Source organism: Cebidichthys violaceus, unplaced genomic scaffold (assembly GCF_023349555.1).
Source record: "Cebidichthys violaceus isolate CVI_PGR_0920_01 unplaced genomic scaffold, fCebVio1.0.p SCAF_47, whole genome shotgun sequence".
Classification (NCBI taxonomy): domain Eukaryota; kingdom Metazoa; phylum Chordata; class Actinopteri; order Perciformes; family Stichaeidae; genus Cebidichthys; species Cebidichthys violaceus.
Genome location: NW_027176672.1, coordinates 255710 through 275914, shown reverse-complemented (window position 1 = coordinate 275914; position 20205 = coordinate 255710). Strand labels below are relative to the sequence as shown.

Genomic DNA, 20205 nt, shown 5'->3' with positions numbered 1-20205 from the left:
ATTGTTTTGTGTTGTTTTTGTTGTAAACACTGTTTTCTGCTGCGATACCAGAGACGAGCTCATGAACATCAGAGGAACAACTCGAGCACTTTATTTCATATTCTATTGTACATTTGAATATGTTTCTCTTTCTTGCACTGTGTTGACTGTTATTGTTCCGTGTTATGCACCACCCGCCCTGACACATTCCTTGTATGTGCAATGTGCCTCGACAATCAACGGTTTCTGATTCTGAAACATATCAGTCATTGAGACGCTTCATACGTGTGAGAACGCTGCTTTTTGCTCCCATCATACACAGCAAGATCAAAGGTAAAGGTCAGTCTGCAGTTTGCTCGAGGACACTTCAGCAGATGTTCATCGTTGGGCTTGAACATCATAAATCTTCTAAGAGCACACGCCATAGAAGAAGAAGAGGTAGAACATCTTTACAGCGTATGACAGCTTCCTGCAGGCTCTGTGTTTGATCTGTGCCTGAGTGCATACAACAATAGTGCTGTTTGTTTAGATGAATCATAGTTTATACAATGTCATTACATAATGAGCCCACAGATGTTCAATGTGTTATGAAATGAGACAGAAAAACAGGAAATCCTCACATCTGAGAAGCACAAATGTTGAGTGTTTCTGCATAAACAGGACTTATGAAGGAGCGTTAATCAAAGGTGATTAGTTATCAACTAATTAATGAATCCACTAATAGTTTCAGCGATAATTGTTATTTTCTACATTTTGACAATAAGTGATCGTAATCGTAGTAGTTTATTATCTCTGCAGAAGAGGAAGCATGTGAGCTTTGGACTCCTCTCATAAGATGATGATGATCGCTGTCTGATTAACATGGAACCTGCTCGTTAGGAAACAAAGACACACCACCTCATGGAACCTGCTCGTTAGGAAACAAAGACGGATCACTTCATGGAACCTGTTCAGGATACATTCTGTAACTGTTCAGTTGTTAGAATGCTAAAATGTTTTATCATAACGCAGAAAGATGGATTACAGCTGCACTCCTCCACAATTAATAAACAAACAAAAGACAAACATTCCTTCAGAAGTAGAGTCACAGCATCTCCTGAAGAGACAACAAGAACTGCTGCTGAGCTGCTATTTGAACTGAAGCATGAAGCTGAATATTCTAAACATTCTAAATATTCTCTACAGTTAAACATTATTTAGTTGGCTAAAGTCAAATTTAAAAGCATTGTTCATTACGTGTATTTATTCGTCACGTTGTGCTCAATATGAACACGTTTGCTGTCTGTCTGTCTGTCACAGTGTCTCTAGAACCTCTGACCACTGACAGCATGTGTTGAGTTAAAGTCCGTTTCCTCTCCTCACTCAGCAGCAGACTGGCAGCTTAATACAAAAAATAAAAACTGGATGGAAAAACACATTTGTGCTCACATGAAGGTCTGATCGCAGCAGCAGACGGACGCTCTCCTCAGCTACTGAGACACCATGATGCAACTAAGGACTTTACTTCTGACTTCTGTGGTGCTGCCGTGGATGCTGTCTTCTGCAGCAAAACAGAAAAACATGGACGTGAGAAAGCCTAAGGTAAACCATCTGTATGGGTTTGAGCAGGGTGGAGGAAATGCACAATAGTCTGTAGTTATGATGTAAAGAAGAGTTATTAAGATTTCTCTTTTTCACAGAAATACAGCGCAAAGGTTGCAAACTTTAAAGCCCTTCAAGACACCGACCCAGCAGCTCCAAGAGCCCACGGTACGGTCCGGTTAGACACGTCCAAGTTCTGAACAGTCTCAAAGCCGCTTATGCAACACTTCTGAGGCATTCAGTGAATTCAATGTGTGTGAGTGTAGCTAGAGCTCCACATTATGTAATGAGTGTCCTCACATGAACCGTCTAGTGGAGCTTTTCAAAGGTGATGATAGAACCGCTGATCTTTCCAGAGCTGCCCACCTGCCTGCTGTGCGTGTGTCTGAGCGGCTCCGTGTACTGCGAGGAGGTGACCCCGCAGATGTCCGCCGTCCCGGCGCTGCCGAAGGAGACGTCGTACCTCTACGCACGCTTCAACAAAATCAGGAAAATACGAAAACAAGACTTTGCAGACACGGGTGAGTAAGAGTGGTGATCGTTACGTGTTCAGTGATGTCATCGTTCAAGCTCACTTCCTCCGTGTTTGTCCCTCAGCCACCATGAAGAGAATCGACCTGACCGGGAACCTCATCGCAGAGATAGAGGACGGAGCGTTCTCCAGACTCCCTCACCTGGAGGAGCTCACTCTGGCAGAGAACAGGCTGACGAAGCTCCCCGTGCTGCCCGGAGGGCTGGTGTCGTTCAACGCCAACTTCAACTGGCTGAAGACCCAGGGCGTGAAGGGGAGCGCGTTCAGCGTGAGTCAGCTGACACGATGCATGCGACTACATATACAACGAGCGGCCTCAATGGAGACATGAGTGCGATTAATGGAAGCAATGAAACATAAAGCTGGTGAAAGTAGAAGAGAGAGATGTATTTCAATACATGAATATATTCTGACTATTCGTGTGTGAAAGCGCAGGATGGATACATATATAATGTAAATGCATTTAGACACGGATTTAAGGTTTAATTAAGAATTCATATTCATTTCATTTTTTCAGATTCTAAATTTCAGATTCTAATTTCAGATTCTAAAACAGTCTTTTGTTGTTGCAGAAACTCACCAGACTGACATATCTCTACCTTGGAAACAATGAACTGGCAGTGGTGCCTCAACTTCCAGAGTCTCTGCACGTCGTTCACCTTCATGTAAGTTCACCTGCTGTAAGTTCACCTGCAGTAAGTTCACCTTCATGTAAGTTCACCTTCATGTAAGTTCACCTTCATGTAAGTTCACCTGCTGTAAGTTCACCTTCATGTAAGTTCACCTTCATGTAAGTTCACCTGCAGTAAGTTCACCTTCATGTAAGTTCACCTGCAGTAAGTTCACCTGCAGTAAGTTCACCTGCAGTAAGTTCACCTGCAGTAAGTTCACCTTCATGTAAGTTCACCTGCAGTAAGTTCACCTGCAGTAAGTTCACCTGCAGTAAGTTCACGTGTGACTCTCAGAAGCTCCGGGGAAGCTTTAGTTTTCTCTATTGTGTGTTTGTTCTGCAGAACAACAAGATCTCCACAATAACAGACGAGACGTTCTGCAGAGGCAACGCCAGCCACTACATCCGCACCAACATGGACGAGGTGAGACTGGACGGGAACCCCGTGGAGCTGTCGGAGCACCCCAACAGCTTCATCTGTCTGCAGTCGCTCCCTATCGGATGGGACAACTGAAAGTAACCGACAGCATGCTTTAGACGCAGTAGACCAGTCACAAGGAGCACCTCTTATGTTACATTTAATCAGCTCTAGTGTACGCGCTCTTAGAAGCAGACAGAAGTCATAATTACAGAAAAACAAGAGTTAAAGCTGTTTCTTTTCTTAGATGATGTTGCACAGATTCTGATGTCTCAACATACAAACACTCATTTCTGTATCTTTGATTTTGCTGCAATCTAGTTGAGACATTTAGTCTGGGCATGCTGTGAATGTGTCCATATGAGACCATTGTTGAGATGATTGTTACTGCTAATGTTTCTGAAAATGAAGTTCTTATTAAAGATAAACTTGCATGCCTCTCCGTCAGCCTTCCACACTCTTGACTCCTTCATAACTGATACGGTTACACACTATGAAGTAGAGTCCAGCCTGTAGGAAACAAGTCAGCGAGTCCAACAACGTGTCCTTAGTCCACTTTAAATCCCACCGGCGCTCACTTGGCTGCCGCCTCATTAGGAACCAGACCATCTGTTATCTTCTGCTGGTAATCCCGCTCTGATCGCTTCCTTCGGTAGACGTCGTCTGGAAAGAATTAACAGACTGAATGGGACACTTGAAACATAGACGGCTTTGATGCTGTTAAAGCTGCAGGAAGTGATCAATAATGTGAATATGACTGCATACCATTATGGTGAGCTAGTGTGCACTGAATGGAACTGAGCCACGTTTCTCAAGCAAAAAGGTTCACACCAGGACGCGGAGAACCGAAACAGCTGGAGTTCAGTTCTGATATTTAACAGAGTGCAGTAGGAAGCCGTACTAACGGGAACAAGCTGAGGAATGAGATGCATTCCTCTGAAGACGAAAACAATTTCCTGTCCCTGAAAGGCCTCAGAACACGACAGCTTCTCTCCTCTTGTTTTTAACACGAGAGGACTTGGACTCATTGTGGTTCTCCTGAAGAACATCTGGAATAAATGGTTACGGTTCAGTGAGAGCAGCTTTTTAACTGGACTCTCTACAGGTGCAGCTTCACACATGTGCAATAACAACAGATGTGTGCAGTGGTGGAAAGTATTCAAGTACTGTCCCAAAGTACTACATTTGAGGTACTTCTACTTTACTTTTTAATGCTGCTTTATAGTACTTCTACTCCACTACAGTTCAGGGGTAAACACTGTACTAAGTGTGTGAAAAGTTGCTCCTCAGAAACTCGTGTCATTACATGAATACAGTCTTTTCAAAATAAAGTTCCGTCTTCACGGAACACAACTCAGGTTTAAGCAACAAAACTAACTTAGGTTTAGAGAGATCATCAAATACAAAACCTCTAGGTTCCACACACACACACACACACACACACACACACACACACACACACACACACACACACGTAAAGAGGTCAAAGACACAAAGAGACTGAATCAGGCCTGACTCAGCAGAGATAGTTCACCAGAGTGAATGTTCACTGTTTACAGCAGGAGGACCACTTCATGTGAGTCCATCACCAAATGTACAAACTCGTACTCATGTAGTATTTTGAAAGGAAGGGTACTTTGAAGTGGTCACAGTACAATGATGTGCAGTATGTTGTCTTCTCCTGTATCACAGTCACATCAGGGACTCACTATAGAAGATCACACTGATAAGAGATGAATAGAGTATCTATCCATCCATCCATCCATCCATCCATCCATCCATCCTCTACTCAGTCAAGTTATATTGTGACCTTTGTTTCCCTGTCAGCAGCAGTGTGTCTGTACTGTGTGTCTTTAAAATGCCATCTTTCTTTCTTTCTTTCTTTCTTTCTCTCACTGTTCCTCCTGGCAGTGAGGAGCAGAGGGAGGTCTGAGGACATGTGAAAGGTCATGAAGGGTTGTTAAATCTTAAACCTGTCCTAACAGTAAACAGAGCTACTGGAACAAGCAACATGTCAAGTGTTCAAGTGTTCAAGTGTTCAAGTGTTCACCGTCATCAAACACACTCAGTGTGCATGTATACTCACAGAAAGTCTCCTTTCCTATCCTCACGTTGATCATGATCCACTCCATGACGCCTCCGATGCAGAAGAAGACGGGGAGGAACCTGTACGTCCCGAGACGTTGTTTACCCGGAACCAGGCTCAGTAGATAGCGGACTGTATCACTCTTATGAAACATCGTCCGTAGATGTTCAACAGCCTTCAGCGCTGCAGGGAACGTGTCCTCTCTACTGCTTCAAGAGCAGCGGACGGGAGGAGCGGGTGCGCTCGTTTTGAGGCCCGGAGTAACGCAAACAGAGCGGAGCTGTGTAGACTCAGACACGAGCCGACGGAAGCGCGACGTCGGACTACATAACGAACGCAACCAGGAAGAGACGTCACATCCGGTTGTGATGTGCGTCATTAAAACACGGAAATGCAAACAAAATAAGATAAAATATAAAATATAAATTAATTTGTTTTTAAATTAAATACATATAGAAAATAGATAAAACAGCTCAAGTTGTTTTTCTATAGAGTAAGAGAAATAAATAAATAAAAGTGTTTCTGGTGGCAGTCTGCCCTTTTATGCAAAGTAACCTATATATTTATATACAATATTAAAATATAATTATGATAGTAAGGTAACAGAGCATTAGAGCAATGACACAAACACGCATGTTATGTCTGTTTGAATAAATTAATATTAAACTAATATTAAAGCACAGTGTTTATGGTACAGTGGTGACTCTTGAATAGTGTGACAGCGATATTTTAGAGCTTTGGGGTCCATGGTGTTCAGCCTATCAATGGGTTTAAATCAAACTTACACCTAGTATCCGTTTCTATTCACCCGCTTCTGATCAAAAGTAGTTATTAACATAATATTACCCTGACATTTAGATCGAAGATGAGACCTTTTGTAATGTTTTATTTAAAAACTTTGCATTGTGTAGTACCTTGAACACAAACAAAAATAGAGTATTTTCAGTAAAGTTCATGTTTTCTATTGGGATTCAATAAATAATCTACAGAACAGGTCACTGGATGGCAATGAATACTGCGATTACTAGAAATCATTTTGTCGTAGCATTATAAATTAGAACATTATTAGCTGCCATCTTTATCTGTGCTGTACAGCAGAACACGAGTGAACAGCTCTCCACTTGTATCACAATTATGAATGTAACTTAGCAGGAACATTTAGTGAAAATATTGATTTAATTGATGCCACATTGCTCAAATGCTGCTGCTAACACAACTTCTCACACAGGCTACTTCATAAGAAGTCCACATGTTGGTTACCGTTAGTTACAAGGAGCTTTTAAAGCGGTCGGATGTTTGACTGGCCGACATCAGTGCAACACATCCAGATGTTTAAAGTTCAACCATAAAACAAAACTAATGACTGACGAATGCACAAATGGGTTTATTTTGGCTGGAATGATCAAACACATCACTGTTGAGATGAGCTCTAAACTGTAACAGTGTGACGCAACACTGCAGAGCGCACAAATACAAACTCAACACAAGACACTCAGACACTCAGACACATGCAACGACGACGACGACGGTCTCCAGGAACAGTACCGTACGAGGAGAGGAGAGCGCTAACCGACTCCTTTAAGAGCTACTGGAAAAAGGGCAAAAGATAATCATACTTTATTATTATTATTATTATTAATGAAAAACCTTCACTACCGACGGTCCAAATAAGTTCGGTGTCTGTCGTCCAAAACACGACCAAGACAGCAGATTTTGACATTTTGTTCTTCCTCAAATGGAGATCTAATGGCACATTAATGTAAGTTAAGACTTAGACCTGCTACTGTGTGTAGACTGAGTCTTAAACCACGGCTACCGTTTCACAATCCCGTCATCACTGAAATAAACAGACGCAGGTATTGGAACCACATTAAACTGGAAAAAAACATCAATGTACTCACAGTTAGCATGGTTTGGGTATAATAGTGTTCCTCAATAAATACAATCATAATAGAATCATTGTTATCGGGTCTTTCTGCTTCATAAGAATTGTGTTTTTTGTTTTTAGACATGAAGCCCAAACGTTCATTTCTCTGGATAAGTAGCGACAGCACAGATAAAGTGTTCTTGCACTCCAACAGGTGAACAAATGAATAATTCACATTCTCATTGTTTTTATGCTTTCTGTCTGGACTTTGAGCCTCGTGGAAAAAGAGAAAACATCATTATTGACACACGACTAAAACAGATCAGCATGAGTTCTTTTCAAACGGATTCAGTCCTCGACTTTGTGAGCCGGCCTGCAGAAAGTCCAATGATGCTCCACCGTGTTCTCGTTGGCTCGCTCGCTCATGTGGTGCACGCGCGTGTTGCGGATGGTGAAGCCTTGTTTCATGATGTAGTCCATGAGGTGGACCCTGAGGGCCACCTCTTGGTGATAGTCACACGGGCCGAAGGTGAACGACACCTGGCAGTCTCTGGTGTCCATCATGTGTTTGTTCCACTTGGTGAAGTTGTTGGAAATACCTTCCAGCAGGCCGTGAACCTTCGTGGTTATGGTCAGCTGCGTGATGATGACGGCCACCGGGTTGGAATATTTAGACAGTTTCCGGGTGCTGGAGAGCTCCACGACTTGCTCGAAGATGTCGGGAGGGTACAGCGGCTTGGGGTCGTTGAGGCACAGGATCAAAGGTTCGATCTGGTAGAAGTCCGCCTCTTTCCTCAGGAGGTCCGTCTCTGTGAAGTCCAAGGGGAGAGTGAGCTCGGACGTCCGCAGGAAGTTCAAGATGTACCGGAATAGCGTCCCGTCGCGGTCGATGAAATAATTCCCTTGGGAATCGCGCGTTGTGGGGAAATCTCCCCGGAACATGGCGCCCAGCATGGAGTCTGGGTAGCGCTGCAGGGTGGAGAGACTGGTGGTGTACAGGCGGCCTCCCACGTTCAAGGTCACAGGAGAACTCATCTAGGTCCAAGAAAAAGGAACGGGGAGATGGTAAGAAACCTTCTGTGAAGTTTAAAATGAGCATTTGCATCCTGCAGCTGTAGGTGAGTAACATGAATAGAGTGAATTTCAGCTGTCGATACATTTAGTCTGATACAAAGGTTCTCAATAAATCAGCCAGTTTGTGGTGTTGAACAATATCACATGATAGTGAAAACAAACACCTCTCAGTGTAACGCAATTCAACAGCATCAAACAGCCTCCAGAACCATCAGACACCTCTCTAAAGCAGTTCTGATCAAATCCAAACATCACAACCCTCGTTAAAGTTCTTAGACTGCATTCACTTTAGATGCTAAACGTAAACCAGCTAGTGAGTTTAACATTAGCAGCATCAGGAACAAACATCTGACATTGCTCTTATTCTAGTCTGTCTGCTGTCCATCTCTTACCCTATGGCCCCAGTCTCCATTATCCATTTGTAGAACAAAACCCACTTGGTCAGAACCAAAATAGAGACGGAACAGAAACGCTCTGGTTTAACTCAATCTCACCTGTGAAGAAACAGTCACATTAACATGAGCTGTAACACAGTTATGCAGAATATGATCGACACAATCATGTAGACTTAGAGTCAAATCATGTGTTTTCAGCAGTAGAGCCTGTGTGTGTGTGTGTGTGTGTGTGTGTGTGTGTGTGTGTGTGTGTGTGTGTGTGTGTGTGTGTGTGTGTGTGTGTGTGTGTGTGTGTGTGATCACATGAGTAATGGTCTACCTGTCTGTTGTAAAAGGCGCTTACTTTGTGGTTTAAATGAGCATCATGTATGCAAGGAAGGTATTTGCATCTGGATACATGAACAGTGAACATTCTGCATTTGACTAACGGTCCATTTAGTAGCTGAGATCATAATACATGATCTTCATCTTCATCACAAGTATACTCAACTAAAACCTCTCTGGAAGTAAAAGTATACAAGTATACTCAACTAAAACCTGTCTGGAAGTAAAAGTATACAAGTATACTCAACTAAAACCTCTCTGGAAGTAAAAGTATACAAGTATACTCAACTAAAACCTCTCTGGAAGTAAAAGTATACAAGTATACTCAACTAAAACCTGTCTGTAAAGTATATGTATGTTTTTAGTATATGTAGTAAAAGTATAATCAAGTAAAAGTGCTCAGGAATTAAACCATAATAAACGTGACGTTACTGAAGACACTATGAAGCCACTACGTGACTCAGTTGTTGAATAACTAGCTAACGTTACTAGAGGACGCTAGTGGAGCAGCTAACGTGTTTCATCATGAACGTTAATGGAAGAGAAAAGGCAGCGTTAGCATCCGACCGTTATACATTCCACTGATCAAAAGAAGGCAGCTGGCTGACGAGCACAATTCGCAAGGAAGCTCAATATATATATATTTAGACATATTATTAATATATATGTATGCTGCTACTGAGTAGCGAGTCCAGTGAGGACGCACTGACACATGTAGCGTAGAACACAAAGCGAGTGAGCAGAGAGAGGAGTTTATCGTGTTAGCTCGCTAGCTAGCTGCCTGCTAGCAAGCTAACACGGCTAACGTTAGCATCCACGAACCGTTGACGTTAACTGCCGTTACTACTCAGAATAGCTGGAAGTAACGGAGACGTTAAAAGCCTTACCGGCGCGTGTTGGTGCCTCTCTCTCTCTCTCTCTCTGTGTGTGTGTGTTGCTGTATGAACGATGTGCGGTTCGGTGTTTCACGTTACCGTCAGAGATGTTGGCAGCTGTGCTCGACTCCGGGCTGCAGCAGAACTGCGCACACAAGGTTCAATGAAGGAGAGGAGAGGCGGTCCTCCTGCAGCCACGAGCACCTCCGCACGTCCACGCACTGCACGAACACACGCACACACGTCCACGCACTGCACGAACACACGTCCACGCACTGCACGAATACACGCACACGTACTGCACGAACACACGCACACACGTCCACGTACAGACACAATGCCCAGGCTTTTATTATAGTGATGCAGGTTACCATACAATGCATAGAACAGTCTTGCTTTGTGTCACATGTTGAAGCGTACACTCGGTTTGCTCGTGCATGTCAGTTCATTAGTGTTGAGGCGGCTCAGGAGGCTTTCTTTGCACCCCCCCTGGCCCCTTGCTGCAGGATGATGAACTCCAGGATGAGCTTGGCTGTCCGACAGGGCCTCTCCATCACCACGGAGTGTCCGCAGTTCTCCAGCAGGTCCACTCTGCATCCAGGCAACACCTCTGCAATGACCGCGGCTCCAGAGACGTCCACCACCTTGGACAAACACGGGAGGGGACGGTTACCATGTGAACCTGGAGCACCAGAAACCTGAGCCACCAAGTTCTGTACACATCCACATGAATCTTCAGGATTCATTTAGAAGCACAAGCTGCCACTTGTTTTGTTAAAGGCCTTGCTGAGTCACTGGATCAGTGGGTCATCAGTACCTGGTCTTTTTTGCCCCATATCACTTGTAGAGGAGCCGTGATCAGATGTAAGTGCTCCTGTAGGGCGTATCTCGATGTCTCACCAACAATCTCCATGAATACTAATTAAAACAGGAAAAAGAAACACATTTACCAGTATGAACTATCCTTATCCTAAATAAATAAAACGTGTGTGAACTAACCTTCTTCATAGAATGTGTTGTGAGGCTGCCGGACATCTACCAGCCCTTGAAGAATCTAACAATGACAGCAGCACGAGTAAAACAGCAGTGAGGGGAGTGAATACCCATGATGCATTTCACTGTTCAGAAGAGGTGAACCTGACCTGCTGAGGGATTTTGAAGCGAACGTGAGAACAGAGTCTGAACATGTCCTCCATCTCCTCGGGTGTGGTGGGGATCAGAGGGATGTTCAGTGTGTAGTTGCTGTGCTCCAAGTCCTGCAGGTGGTTGTCAAATTTGGTCTCACAAGGGTGTCTTATACCTGCAGGATGGAGAAAGAAGTGTGTGTGTGTGTGTGTGTGTGTGTGTGTGTGTGTGTGTGTGTGTGTGTGTGTGTGTGTGTGTGTGTGTGTGTGTGTGTGTGTGTGTGTGTGTGTGTGTGTGTGTGGATCATGTCAGGTCATGTCTTGTAATTCTTTAAATCAAACAATAGGTGTAAAATGAATCCATACTCAGGATGACATTCATGTGCTTTGAGCGTTTAACGGGGAACTTGAGCTGTGTAGAGGTCCATTAAGTTGAGGGACTCCGGAAACACATTTAAAAAAAGAGCAGCAGAACCAGAGATGTGGGTCAAACACCTAAACATGTTGGTTCCTTCATTTCCCATAATGCAACTCAATAGCCTCTTCCATTACGTCAGTGAGCCGATGGAAGAGTGTGAGCGTTGTAGACGTAACTGTGTGAAGCAAATAAGATCCTACTTCCCAGTTACAGTTACAGTTACACCTGTCTGCTCAGACTGAGACGGTTAAAGTGTCTTCGGTGTAAAAACTTTGCTGAGTGAAACAAGAAAACCACAAAGAGTTTTTATGAACAAAGTTTGTAACCAACATAAGCGTTTTAAATAGAAACGATTACTTCTTTTATGAGCTGATTTTATGTCGATGAAGTTACTGTATCTTTAAGAAAACTAAAACATGTTTTTAAATGTATTTATGTCAAAGTCGAGATTAAATTAGAAAAGCCTTTTAACCCTTTTAGATCACGTCCCGGTCATAACTTTTATCTAAAATAATGAACAGAAGAAAACTCTTTTTCTTTGTATTTTTACAGCAGACACATGTTTTTTGATCCATGAATCACAGATGTGACCTTCGTCAATTTAAAAGTCAAGAAAGTCTAATTTTGTCATAAAAGTAGTTAAAAGACTAAAACATCAGCTAATGGAAGTCTCGTCTGGGTGAGATCCACAGCTGGACCCTCTTGGTTCAGCCCAGTTTGTAACGCAGGTTAGAATAATCACACACACACACACACACACACACACACACACACACACACACACACACACACACACACACACACACACACACACACACACACACACACACACACACACACACACACTCTCTCGTCTGACCGTCTGGACAGATGAGCGTGACGCTGCAGATCTCTGAGGGGTAGCAGGCTGCGTAGACCCCGGCTACGTTCCCTCCCATGGAGGTCCCGACCACGTGGAACGGTTTCCTGTTCAAGCGAACGGTTTCCACAAACTGAAGAGAAAGATTCAGATTTTCAGAGGAATGAGTTCAGGTCCTGATGAATGAACCCTGTTTGAATTCTCTCTCTCTCTCTGCGGTGCGTACCTGATGGATCCGTCTGACCTGACCCTGGATGGAGTAGTCCTCTGTGCTGGTGCGCATTGTTCCCTCGTGACCCGGCATGTCCACACACACAATGTGAAGATGTTTGGGTAAATACTGGAGCAGCAGGAGAGAAGAAGAAGAAGAAGAAGAAGGCAGACGGCTGAAGACCATGAATGTACGAACGGAAGCCAAGACGCGCTGCAACAACTGGAACCAGAGCGTTGGTGTCCTCATCACCTGACTGACAGATCTCTGACTGACATCCACAGTTTGATGATCGGTTGAATTCAAGCACATTTTGTCAAATCTGAATTTGTGAACCCTTAGAAATAATAAAAAATGACCTGTAAATATGAAAGAGGAGAATTCAAACCACATACATTCAAATAAAGACTCTCCAGGTTCACATTCAGACGAAGCCGTCACACTTAGCTCATAGCATTTAAATTCTCATGGTCTGTACTTCCATGTGTCCGTCCTCAAAACTCGTACGAAGCTATTCATGAATAACAGAAGTTAATGAAAAGCTTCATGAAGGATAATCACAGGTTCTCCTTTAAAGAAAAACACGTTTCTATCACATCATCTGTTGAGCGTCACCCTGTCTTCACAACCTTCACCACAGTGAGCCACGTGTCTTTGTGAGCAGAGAAGCCGTGCAGCATTAGGATGGAGGGTCTCATCCCCGGCTTTCCTCTGGAGGCGAAGCAGAAGCGGTAGCCGCCGCAGTCGGCGTAGCGCACCTGCAGGCCCAGAGTCCTCCTCCAGTACCTGATGAGGAACCAGGACCGTCTGAGCTCAGCAAGTAATAACGGACTTTGATGCTAGTTATAGTGTGTACTTGCACACAGTTTATGTTCATAAAGGTCACATTAATAAAGGATATATATGCTAACATACTTTAATCTAAAACTCACATCAGGAGAAATATATATATATATATATATATATAAATATATATATATATATATATATATATATATATATAAATATATATATATATATATATATATATATATAAATATATATATATATATATATATATATATATATATATATATATATATATATATATATATATATATATATATATATATTTTAAGCGTATGAAGTTCTCACCAGTAGTACACTCTGATGAGAGCAGAGGGCCAGAGCAGGAAGGAAGCAACGAAGGCCAGGATGGGAACAGCCAGAGTCCCCCCCGCAATTATGAACAAGTTCACCACGTCCAGATCAGCTGCCATGGCTACACACACACACACACACACACACACACACACACACACAGTGTCGGGGGTGAAGCCAGCGTTCATACAACGTTGAGATAATAAATAACACAAGAATCATCTCAACAGGCAGCGACGTTCCCTTTTTAAATTGTGAAAACTTACTTCCAGATGATCTTTATTCCTCCTGGTGTCTTGATTCTGTAGCTGTAGTTCAACAGCAGCTCATTGAAGGTGTTGATGTGTTGAAAGCACAATAGTCAAATGATCTACTTGATATAATCAAATTAAATAGGAACTCTCCCTGAGTGCAGTTAGTCCTGACAGACTAATCTGCTCTGGATGAACTCATTGATTATTACATCATTGGGGGAAACCGGGCCACCACATTATTCAGTCAATCTTTTAAAGTGAACGCACAACAGGAACCAGAGTCCAGTCCATCGTGTACAAACACACAACTATGAGACTGAATGCTGCTCAGTACTCCTACAGTAAAGGCTTTTATTGTGTAAATGATTACTGAAGATGTGACCACAGAAATCAAAAAGGTAAGAGACACAATAATAAAAGATGATGCCATTAGAAGGTAAACATTCACCTTAAAGCCTCCAGCGTCAGTCACATTCATCCACATCTGACGTCCAGAGCTTCAGGTCCAAAACGAACCACAGGGTGTCGTGATGGAGGCCGACTGTGGAGCTCTGCTGGTTTACAGTCAGTGAAGAGGAGTTCTGTCTCTCTTCTTCTTCTGTCTTCTTCTTCTTCTTCAGCTTCACTGACGAGAAGAAACAGAACCGACATTAAACAGAAGTGATCAACAAGAGGTGAACGAGCCCAGGATGTTCTGCATGTTAGAGACACTTCATTCGTTCAAAGGTCCACCAAGGTTTAGCACCTGCTGTTCTGTTCATTTGATACAGAAAACAAGTCGTACGTCACGTTTATTAACAGCCGGTTTGTGTGGAAGAAAAGCTGCAAAGATTCTTATAATTGTAAAAGAAAATGAAAATAGAATGAATGTAAATGAAAGTGGTATTAAGATCACACTGTAAGAAAACAAACTATCATTGCATCTATTGCAAAGTGCAGCTGCCGCTCTGATGCATCTCTGGTCCACTACAGATGACCTACATACAAACTAGAGCAGAACTAAATGGACCGGCCGCTCTGCAGAGGAGGCTCGCATTGCGTGGGAATGCTTCTCATGTTTGGGTTTCTAAAGGACGGAGAGAAGAGGCTGTCGTCAGTCTGCTCACATGTCCACACACAGGGTCTGAGGTCTGATGAGGTCTGATGAGGTCTGAGCCTCACATCACATCCGATCCTCAGAGGGATCCTCGACACGGCGGGACCGACGCGAGGGTCAGATGCTTCCACATTCAGTCATTTCCTGCAGCGGCTATGACTCAACGGACGTTGCGAAATTTGAGATTTCTCAACAAGCCTCTCGCCCTGTTGAGAAATCTACTGCATCCTCTCTGGCAGACTGCCATCGCTGTGGTCTGCCGGCTCAGAGAGCTTCACCCTGTCATCTTCTGCAGAAGTGGAGGCCACCGCAGTGACACGTCACATTAACTCTCATGTTACAAACCCACAAAGATGAGGTCTAGAGGCAGGTTCTGAGAAGGAACGGTCAAAAACTAGAACACAAAAAGCAGATCTTTAGTGCACGTTGCTGCACGTGTCACGCTCCACAATACTTGCATCCTACATTTCCCATAATGCAACGCTAAACGGCCACTTCTTTCCAAACACCTCCAGTTTGTAACGCAGTCTTTCTGGTGTACACTTGTAGTCTAAAGCTGTAGTCTCACTGTGTCACCACGTTGGTGAGACGATGACATGTGATCCAGGAGGTCCGGTTGGAGTAAAAGATTAATGTGTTTAAAGGAGCTGAGTGTTGGAGGGATGTGGTTCAGCTCAGGGCTCTAGTTGGTCTGAACTAGGCCTTCAAATAACAGCCTGCAGCCTGCAGAGCATCTACAATATAACCGTAGTCGTCCTCCATGCGTGGCACAAAGGAGACGGTTCAATTGGTTTCAATCTGCAACTTCACCACCAGATGGCGGCAGATCCTTCACACTGCAGCTTTAGGCCCAAAGCCAGATAACCCTGATGGCACATTCATTCATTCATTCATTCATTCATTCATTCATTCATTCATTCATTCGATACTTGATGTAAAGAAAAACCTGAATCGTATTCAATCCTTTAAGTCTACAAGAAACAGGTGCGATTGAATAACATGACCACTACAAGACGTGTGTGTGTGTGTGTGTGTGTGTGTGAGAAGGTGTCTTCACACGGTTTCTTTGACTCACATGTTGTTCCATCAAGTTCCCGTCTGTATTTTCACGTTCCTGTGGTTCAGCTCCTGCAGAGGGACATCGAGGGTCTTTCTGTCCTGCAGGTCACTAACGAGTCCGTCCACGCTCTGCATGTCTTCTCTGCATGTCTTCACTGCATGTCTTCACTGCATGTCTTCACTGCATGTCTTCTCTGCATGTCTTCACTGCATGTCTTCTCTGCATGTCTTCTCTGCATGTCTTCTCTGCACCGCCGTCTCTGCTGCTGCACGGTGCAGAACAGCAAACACGACAGAACATCTGACCTCAGACTGTTGCTGGAGGTTGGAAGCAAAATTATGAATGCAAATACGTTTCCCTTCCCCGAACATGAACACAGGAGAACAGCGTACCTCATGTCTGGTGTTCCTCTACAATGAGAAGATCAAAATGAATAGAAAAGCTGTGACCTCATCTCCATGAAGCTGGTCAGCGCCTGCTGCTCATGCAATGACTATAGAAGGTGTGAACGATGAGGTTAAGATCTTTAATAGAGGTCACTCGTACATTTGAGAGCAGTTGTTCATGAACCATATATCTCTCCATCTCGTTACAAAACACATCCATGTACTTATGTACAGGGAGCCGAGCGACCGATCACAAATAAAGCAAATTAATAGATTGAGATTTGACACAAAATCAAATATATTGCATGCAAATACATAACCATGACCAACACCACTCAACAAGTTTAGTGTTCAGTTTCACAAACATTTCAAGTATTACACCAGCTTCTTGTTGTGAGATGGAAAACAGGTAAATGATGCTGTTATGTAATACTGACTGGTGGACGGTCCACGGGGAATTGAACTCAACTTAAACCTTGTATGTGTTTTAATTGGCACAATAAAAAGTAATATGATGAACAGTAAGGAGAAACTCTACTGTTGGGTTCTTAAAGGCCCTGAAGCACCTTCTGATGAAGGAGAACCAGAGTTTACAAGAACTGTTTTCAGAACTATTAATAACGCTGAACAGAAAGAAACTAAAAGTCCAAAACGCTCTGAAAATCCCCATTTATATGAGCGATAAAAGACATTATATTAGTGGTAAAAGACATCATCTCAGCGGTGCCCACCTCCTCCATGAACTGATGCATCAAGGCAGTCATCATGCACTCGATCCGGGGCTGCATTATTGAGACGATATTTATTATTCCGACCGTTACAGAGATGCGTTACATTTAGGGAGGTTCAAACTGCAGCTGATCCAATCTAGAACGTCATCAGCAGACATATTCAGAACTAATGAAGCGTGTAGCGATTCTTATACATTCGTTAATGGAGGATCCTAGAAGTCATGGAGGCAAACAGAAAACACACGACCCTTCAAAGAGACAACAGGGATACAAACAAGCTTCATTTTTACACACAAAAGTGACATTCTTTTATTAATGTCTCATCTAGAATAGAGCCTCTGAGAAATGAACCAGTGTTTAGTATGAGCCCTCCTTTAACAGTGCAGATATGATGAGGGGGCAAGCTTTCAGTGCGGACAAATCAGATGATAAACGTGTGTGTGTGTGTGTGTGTGTGTGTGTGTGTGTGTGTGTGTGTGTGTGTGTGTACGTTGCCCTCAGGTCCTGAAGAGCACAGCAGCGGTCACGACTGTTAGAGCCACAGCAGCAATGGGCCCCCAGATCAACCACGGCGTCTGAAACAAGCAGCGACACAGAAACAGAAACATGAAACACCACAGGAAACCCACCACCGACCACCACCACCATTACGTCATCGCTACGCCATCGCTACGTCATCGCTACATCGTCGTCATCGCTACGTCGTCGCTACGTCGTCGTCATGTCGTCATTGTTACGTCGTCGTCACATCGTCGCTACATCATCGCTACGTCATCGCTACGTCGTCGTCGCTACGTCATCGCTACGTCATCGCTACGTCGTCGTCACGTCGTCATCGCTACGTCATCGCTACGTCATCGCTACGTCGTTGTTACGTCGTCGTCACGGGATACGTCATCACGTCGTCATCGTCGTCATGGCATTGCAAAAGCTTTGACAGAAGGAGCTTGCCATTTGAAACCGATGCAGTGCAGAGAGAGAGAAGGCGAGTTTAAAGAGTAAAAATAAAAACAGCTCTTTGAGATGAAGAGAAGCTCATCCAAGCCAACGGGGAGAAACAGTTGTTAAGCATTAGCCATCCAGACAAGACAAACAGATGTCAGATGTTGGAGCTGAATGATTAGAGAGGTTAGAATCTCTGAGACGTTTGGTCCCCCCCCCCCCCCACGAGGAAGGCATTCTGGGAAATACGTCATGCAATTGATCCAAAGACACTGGTGAGAATGAAAGATGTCGGGCGATGTTGACAGGAGGATCGTGTACCTTACTACCACAAAGCACCGACGCACCAATACAGCACGGCCAGGACAAGGCCGACGACTACGGCTTGAACGGGCAGCAATGGGGACGTCTACGGAAGGGAAGGGACATTACAGCGATCAGCGGGACACTCCCAGCTGGACGGAGCTTCATTCATAAACCCTCAGAGGTCTGTGATTGATGTTTACACAAGTCTCAAAGTGACACACGACTGCCAACAGCAGAGACAGCGGATGAGTAGAGGGGGCAGGTGTGATTAAATACAGATACAGACATACATATATATATATATATATATATATATATATATATATATATATATATATATATATATATATATATACACATACATACATACATACATATATATATATATATATATATACATACATACATACATACATACATATATATATATATATATATATATTGTGAATCTTACAAAAAAGATTTGCTTTTTATGCCCGGAGACTTTTTTAAATACATCTGAAGCAAAGCTCCTAAAGAACAAATCAACTGTTTGCCTCTCATGCAAAGCTATGGAGCTGTTTTCTTTATTAAAACAGAATGGCGTTATAAATGATTTGTCATACAGAGAGAGAGAGAGATAGAGAGATATATATATATATATATATATATATATCTCTCTCTCTCTCACACACACACACACACACACATCTACATATATACACACACACACACACACACACACACACGTCTTTGTTCTCACCTTTGTCCCTTTCTCCTTTAGCTCCTCCATGTTGGCTTTGCACTCCTCAAACTCGTCAGCGAGCGTCTGCTTCTCCTGCTCAGTCTTCTCATATTTCTCCTTCAGGTCGGACAGCTCCGTCTTCACCTCCTCGTACTGCGTGAAGCAGAATGTTACTTTCAACTTCATCGCATTTAAAACGACTCGGCTTTATTATAGAAAGGTGAGGCAGCTTCATTACAGAGAAACTAAAAGCTGAATATATATATATATATATATATATATATATATATATATATATATATATATATAAAAAAAACAAAGTGAGGTGACAGTGAATCGAGCAGTCAAAGCTGATGGACAACGTTCTCCTCATGTTGAATATTTAATGTGGAGCTTTCGGACACATTATCTGCTCAGAGACGTTTCTTTGTTGCTGCCGTTTACATTCCTGATGATGCAAATAAGAAGAAGAAGCTCGACAGGAACGTACCACCGCTCTGTGTTCTCAGGCACGAGTTCGTTGTGTCGCAAATGAGCTACGACTGAATTTGAATTGTGCATCTGTGTTACATAATGACTTTAAATGATCCCCACACACACACACACACACACACACACACACACACACACACACACACACACACACACACACACACACACACACACACACACACACACAGGGTGGTGACGGTTTCTCTCAAGCTTTTGTCCTCTGACAGAAGCTTTCACAGACGAGCAAAGAGAACCACGAGAGCACTCGGGTTCCACAGGTTCCACAGGTTCCATGTTTCCTCCACATGGGGATGAAGGACTCGTGGTCAACAATGATTTCATCTCCGCTCGCTGCTGTTCCACGGCGCCCCTCCTCCTCCTCGCTAACCCATTCCCATCCAGCCTGCTCGGCCTGACGGGGAGCAGCAGAGCAGCCTGAGGGCTGTTTGGAGAGCAGGATGCTTTAAAATGTCACAATCTTCTTAACAGAGAAGCTCCACCGTCACCTCAGGACAGTTTTACTTAAGTTACATTTATTATCCAAGAGCCAGAGAGTGCTGCAGGAACGAGTCCTGAAACCCAGAAGTGAGTTATGGTTCATCTCTAAGTCGACAGGTTTTTGTAATTGTTTCTGGCTCGATGCCTGAAATCAGGTCTGTGG

At 43.5% G+C, this 20205-nt stretch overlaps 5 protein-coding genes across 14 annotated transcripts in view; 1 reads left to right on the top strand and 4 right to left on the bottom strand.

The window, feature by feature from the left end:
- The first annotated feature begins 1392 nt into the window (after window positions 1–1392).
- LOC137887015 (mimecan-like) lies at window positions 1393–3622 on the top strand. 2 transcript variants are annotated; one of them, XM_068729774.1, is made up of 6 exons: window positions 1393–1560; window positions 1659–1728; window positions 1917–2081; window positions 2158–2360; window positions 2665–2772; window positions 3106–3622. In XM_068729774.1, exons 1-6 carry the CDS (start codon window positions 1462–1464, stop codon window positions 3274–3276), a joined length of 816 nt encoding a protein of 271 aa, XP_068585875.1. In that variant the 5' UTR covers window positions 1393–1461; the 3' UTR covers window positions 3277–3622. The 2 variants fall into 2 exon arrangements, with proteins under 2 accessions (XP_068585875.1, XP_068585876.1); XM_068729775.1 differs by having other exon boundaries at window positions 1396–1560; window positions 2665–2757.
- On the bottom strand, window positions 3324–5571 carry LOC137887018 (ubiquinol-cytochrome c reductase complex assembly factor 5-like). The gene is made up of 2 exons (XM_068729777.1): window positions 5267–5571; window positions 3324–3843 (listed from the first exon to the last, which is right to left on the bottom strand). Exons 1-2 carry the CDS (start codon window positions 5418–5420, stop codon window positions 3755–3757), a joined length of 243 nt encoding a protein of 80 aa, XP_068585878.1. The 5' UTR covers window positions 5421–5571; the 3' UTR covers window positions 3324–3754.
- A 1059-nt stretch (window positions 5572–6630) lies between these two features.
- On the bottom strand, window positions 6631–9987 carry kctd6b (potassium channel tetramerization domain containing 6b). Of its 4 annotated transcripts, none has more exons than XM_068729575.1 (3): window positions 9901–9987; window positions 8600–8701; window positions 6631–8168 (listed from the first exon to the last, which is right to left on the bottom strand). In XM_068729575.1, exons 2-3 carry the CDS (start codon window positions 8624–8626, stop codon window positions 7482–7484), a joined length of 714 nt encoding a protein of 237 aa, XP_068585676.1. In that variant the 5' UTR covers window positions 8627–8701; window positions 9901–9987; the 3' UTR covers window positions 6631–7481. The 4 variants fall into 4 exon arrangements, with proteins under 4 accessions (XP_068585676.1, XP_068585678.1, XP_068585679.1 ...); XM_068729577.1 differs by lacking the exon at window positions 9901–9987 and adding an exon at window positions 9814–9879; XM_068729578.1 differs by lacking the exon at window positions 8600–8701 and having other exon boundaries at window positions 9901–9970.
- A 41-nt stretch (window positions 9988–10028) lies between these two features.
- On the bottom strand, window positions 10029–16376 carry abhd6b (abhydrolase domain containing 6, acylglycerol lipase b). 5 transcript variants are annotated; one of them, XM_068729572.1, is made up of 11 exons: window positions 15979–16376; window positions 14256–14432; window positions 13820–13861; window positions 13548–13674; window positions 13043–13199; window positions 12429–12542; window positions 12203–12335; window positions 10944–11101; window positions 10801–10855; window positions 10619–10719; window positions 10135–10445 (listed from the first exon to the last, which is right to left on the bottom strand). In XM_068729572.1, exons 4-11 carry the CDS (start codon window positions 13670–13672, stop codon window positions 10266–10268), a joined length of 1023 nt encoding a protein of 340 aa, XP_068585673.1. In that variant the 5' UTR covers window positions 13673–13674; window positions 13820–13861; window positions 14256–14432; window positions 15979–16376; the 3' UTR covers window positions 10135–10265. The 5 variants fall into 5 exon arrangements, with proteins under 5 accessions (XP_068585671.1, XP_068585673.1, XP_068585672.1 ...); XM_068729570.1 differs by adding an exon at window positions 10029–10099 and having other exon boundaries at window positions 10222–10445; window positions 13548–14432; XM_068729571.1 differs by having other exon boundaries at window positions 13820–14432.
- Window positions 16377–16475: 99 nt separating this feature from the next.
- Window positions 16476–20205, bottom strand: part of slmapb (sarcolemma associated protein b) — a 12489-nt gene continuing 8759 nt past the window's right edge. Inside the window, exons 9-11 of one of the 2 annotated variants that reach the window (XM_068729567.1) lie at window positions 19071–19205; window positions 18344–18431; window positions 17567–17655 (exon numbers count right to left, since the gene is read on the bottom strand). In XM_068729567.1, coding sequence (XP_068585668.1) covers window positions 18348–18431; window positions 19071–19205 — 219 coding nt within the window. In that variant the 3' untranslated portion in view covers window positions 17567–17655; window positions 18344–18347. Of the gene's footprint in view, window positions 17656–18343; window positions 18432–19070; window positions 19206–20205 lie in introns of both variants that reach the window. The other variant, XM_068729568.1, reaches the window with a different exon arrangement.

Bases quoted from the DNA above. Each gene is read 5' to 3' on its own strand.
- LOC137887018 (XM_068729777.1), bottom strand. From the start codon at position 5,420: ATGTTTCATAAGAGTGATACAGTCCGCTATCTACTGAGCCTGGTTCCG. The intron at 3,844-5,266 runs GTGAGTATACAT...AATTCTTTCCAG, and splicing joins GATAGGAAAGGAGACTTTCT to ACGACGTCTACCGAAGGAAG.
- kctd6b (XM_068729575.1), bottom strand. From the start codon at position 8,626: ATGGATAATGGAGACTGGGGCCATAGG. The intron at 8,169-8,599 runs GTAAGAGATGGA...TCTTGGACCTAG, and splicing joins ATGGAGACTGGGGCCATAGG to ATGAGTTCTCCTGTGACCTT.
- LOC137887015 (XM_068729774.1), top strand. From the start codon at position 1,462: ATGATGCAACTAAGGACTTTACTTCTGACTTCTGTGGTGCTGCCGTGG. The intron at 1,729-1,916 runs GTACGGTCCGGT...TGATCTTTCCAG, and splicing joins AGCAGCTCCAAGAGCCCACG to AGCTGCCCACCTGCCTGCTG. The intron at 2,361-2,664 runs GTGAGTCAGCTG...TTGTTGTTGCAG, and splicing joins TGAAGGGGAGCGCGTTCAGC to AAACTCACCAGACTGACATA.
- abhd6b (XM_068729570.1), bottom strand. From the start codon at position 13,741: ATGAACGCTGGCTTCACCCCCGACACTGTGTGTGTGTGTGTGTGTGTG. The intron at 10,856-10,943 runs GTCAGGTTCACC...TGTCATTGTTAG, and splicing joins GCTTCAAAATCCCTCAGCAG to ATTCTTCAAGGGCTGGTAGA. The intron at 10,720-10,800 runs GTTAGTTCACAC...TGTTTTAATTAG, and splicing joins CAACACATTCTATGAAGAAG to TATTCATGGAGATTGTTGGT.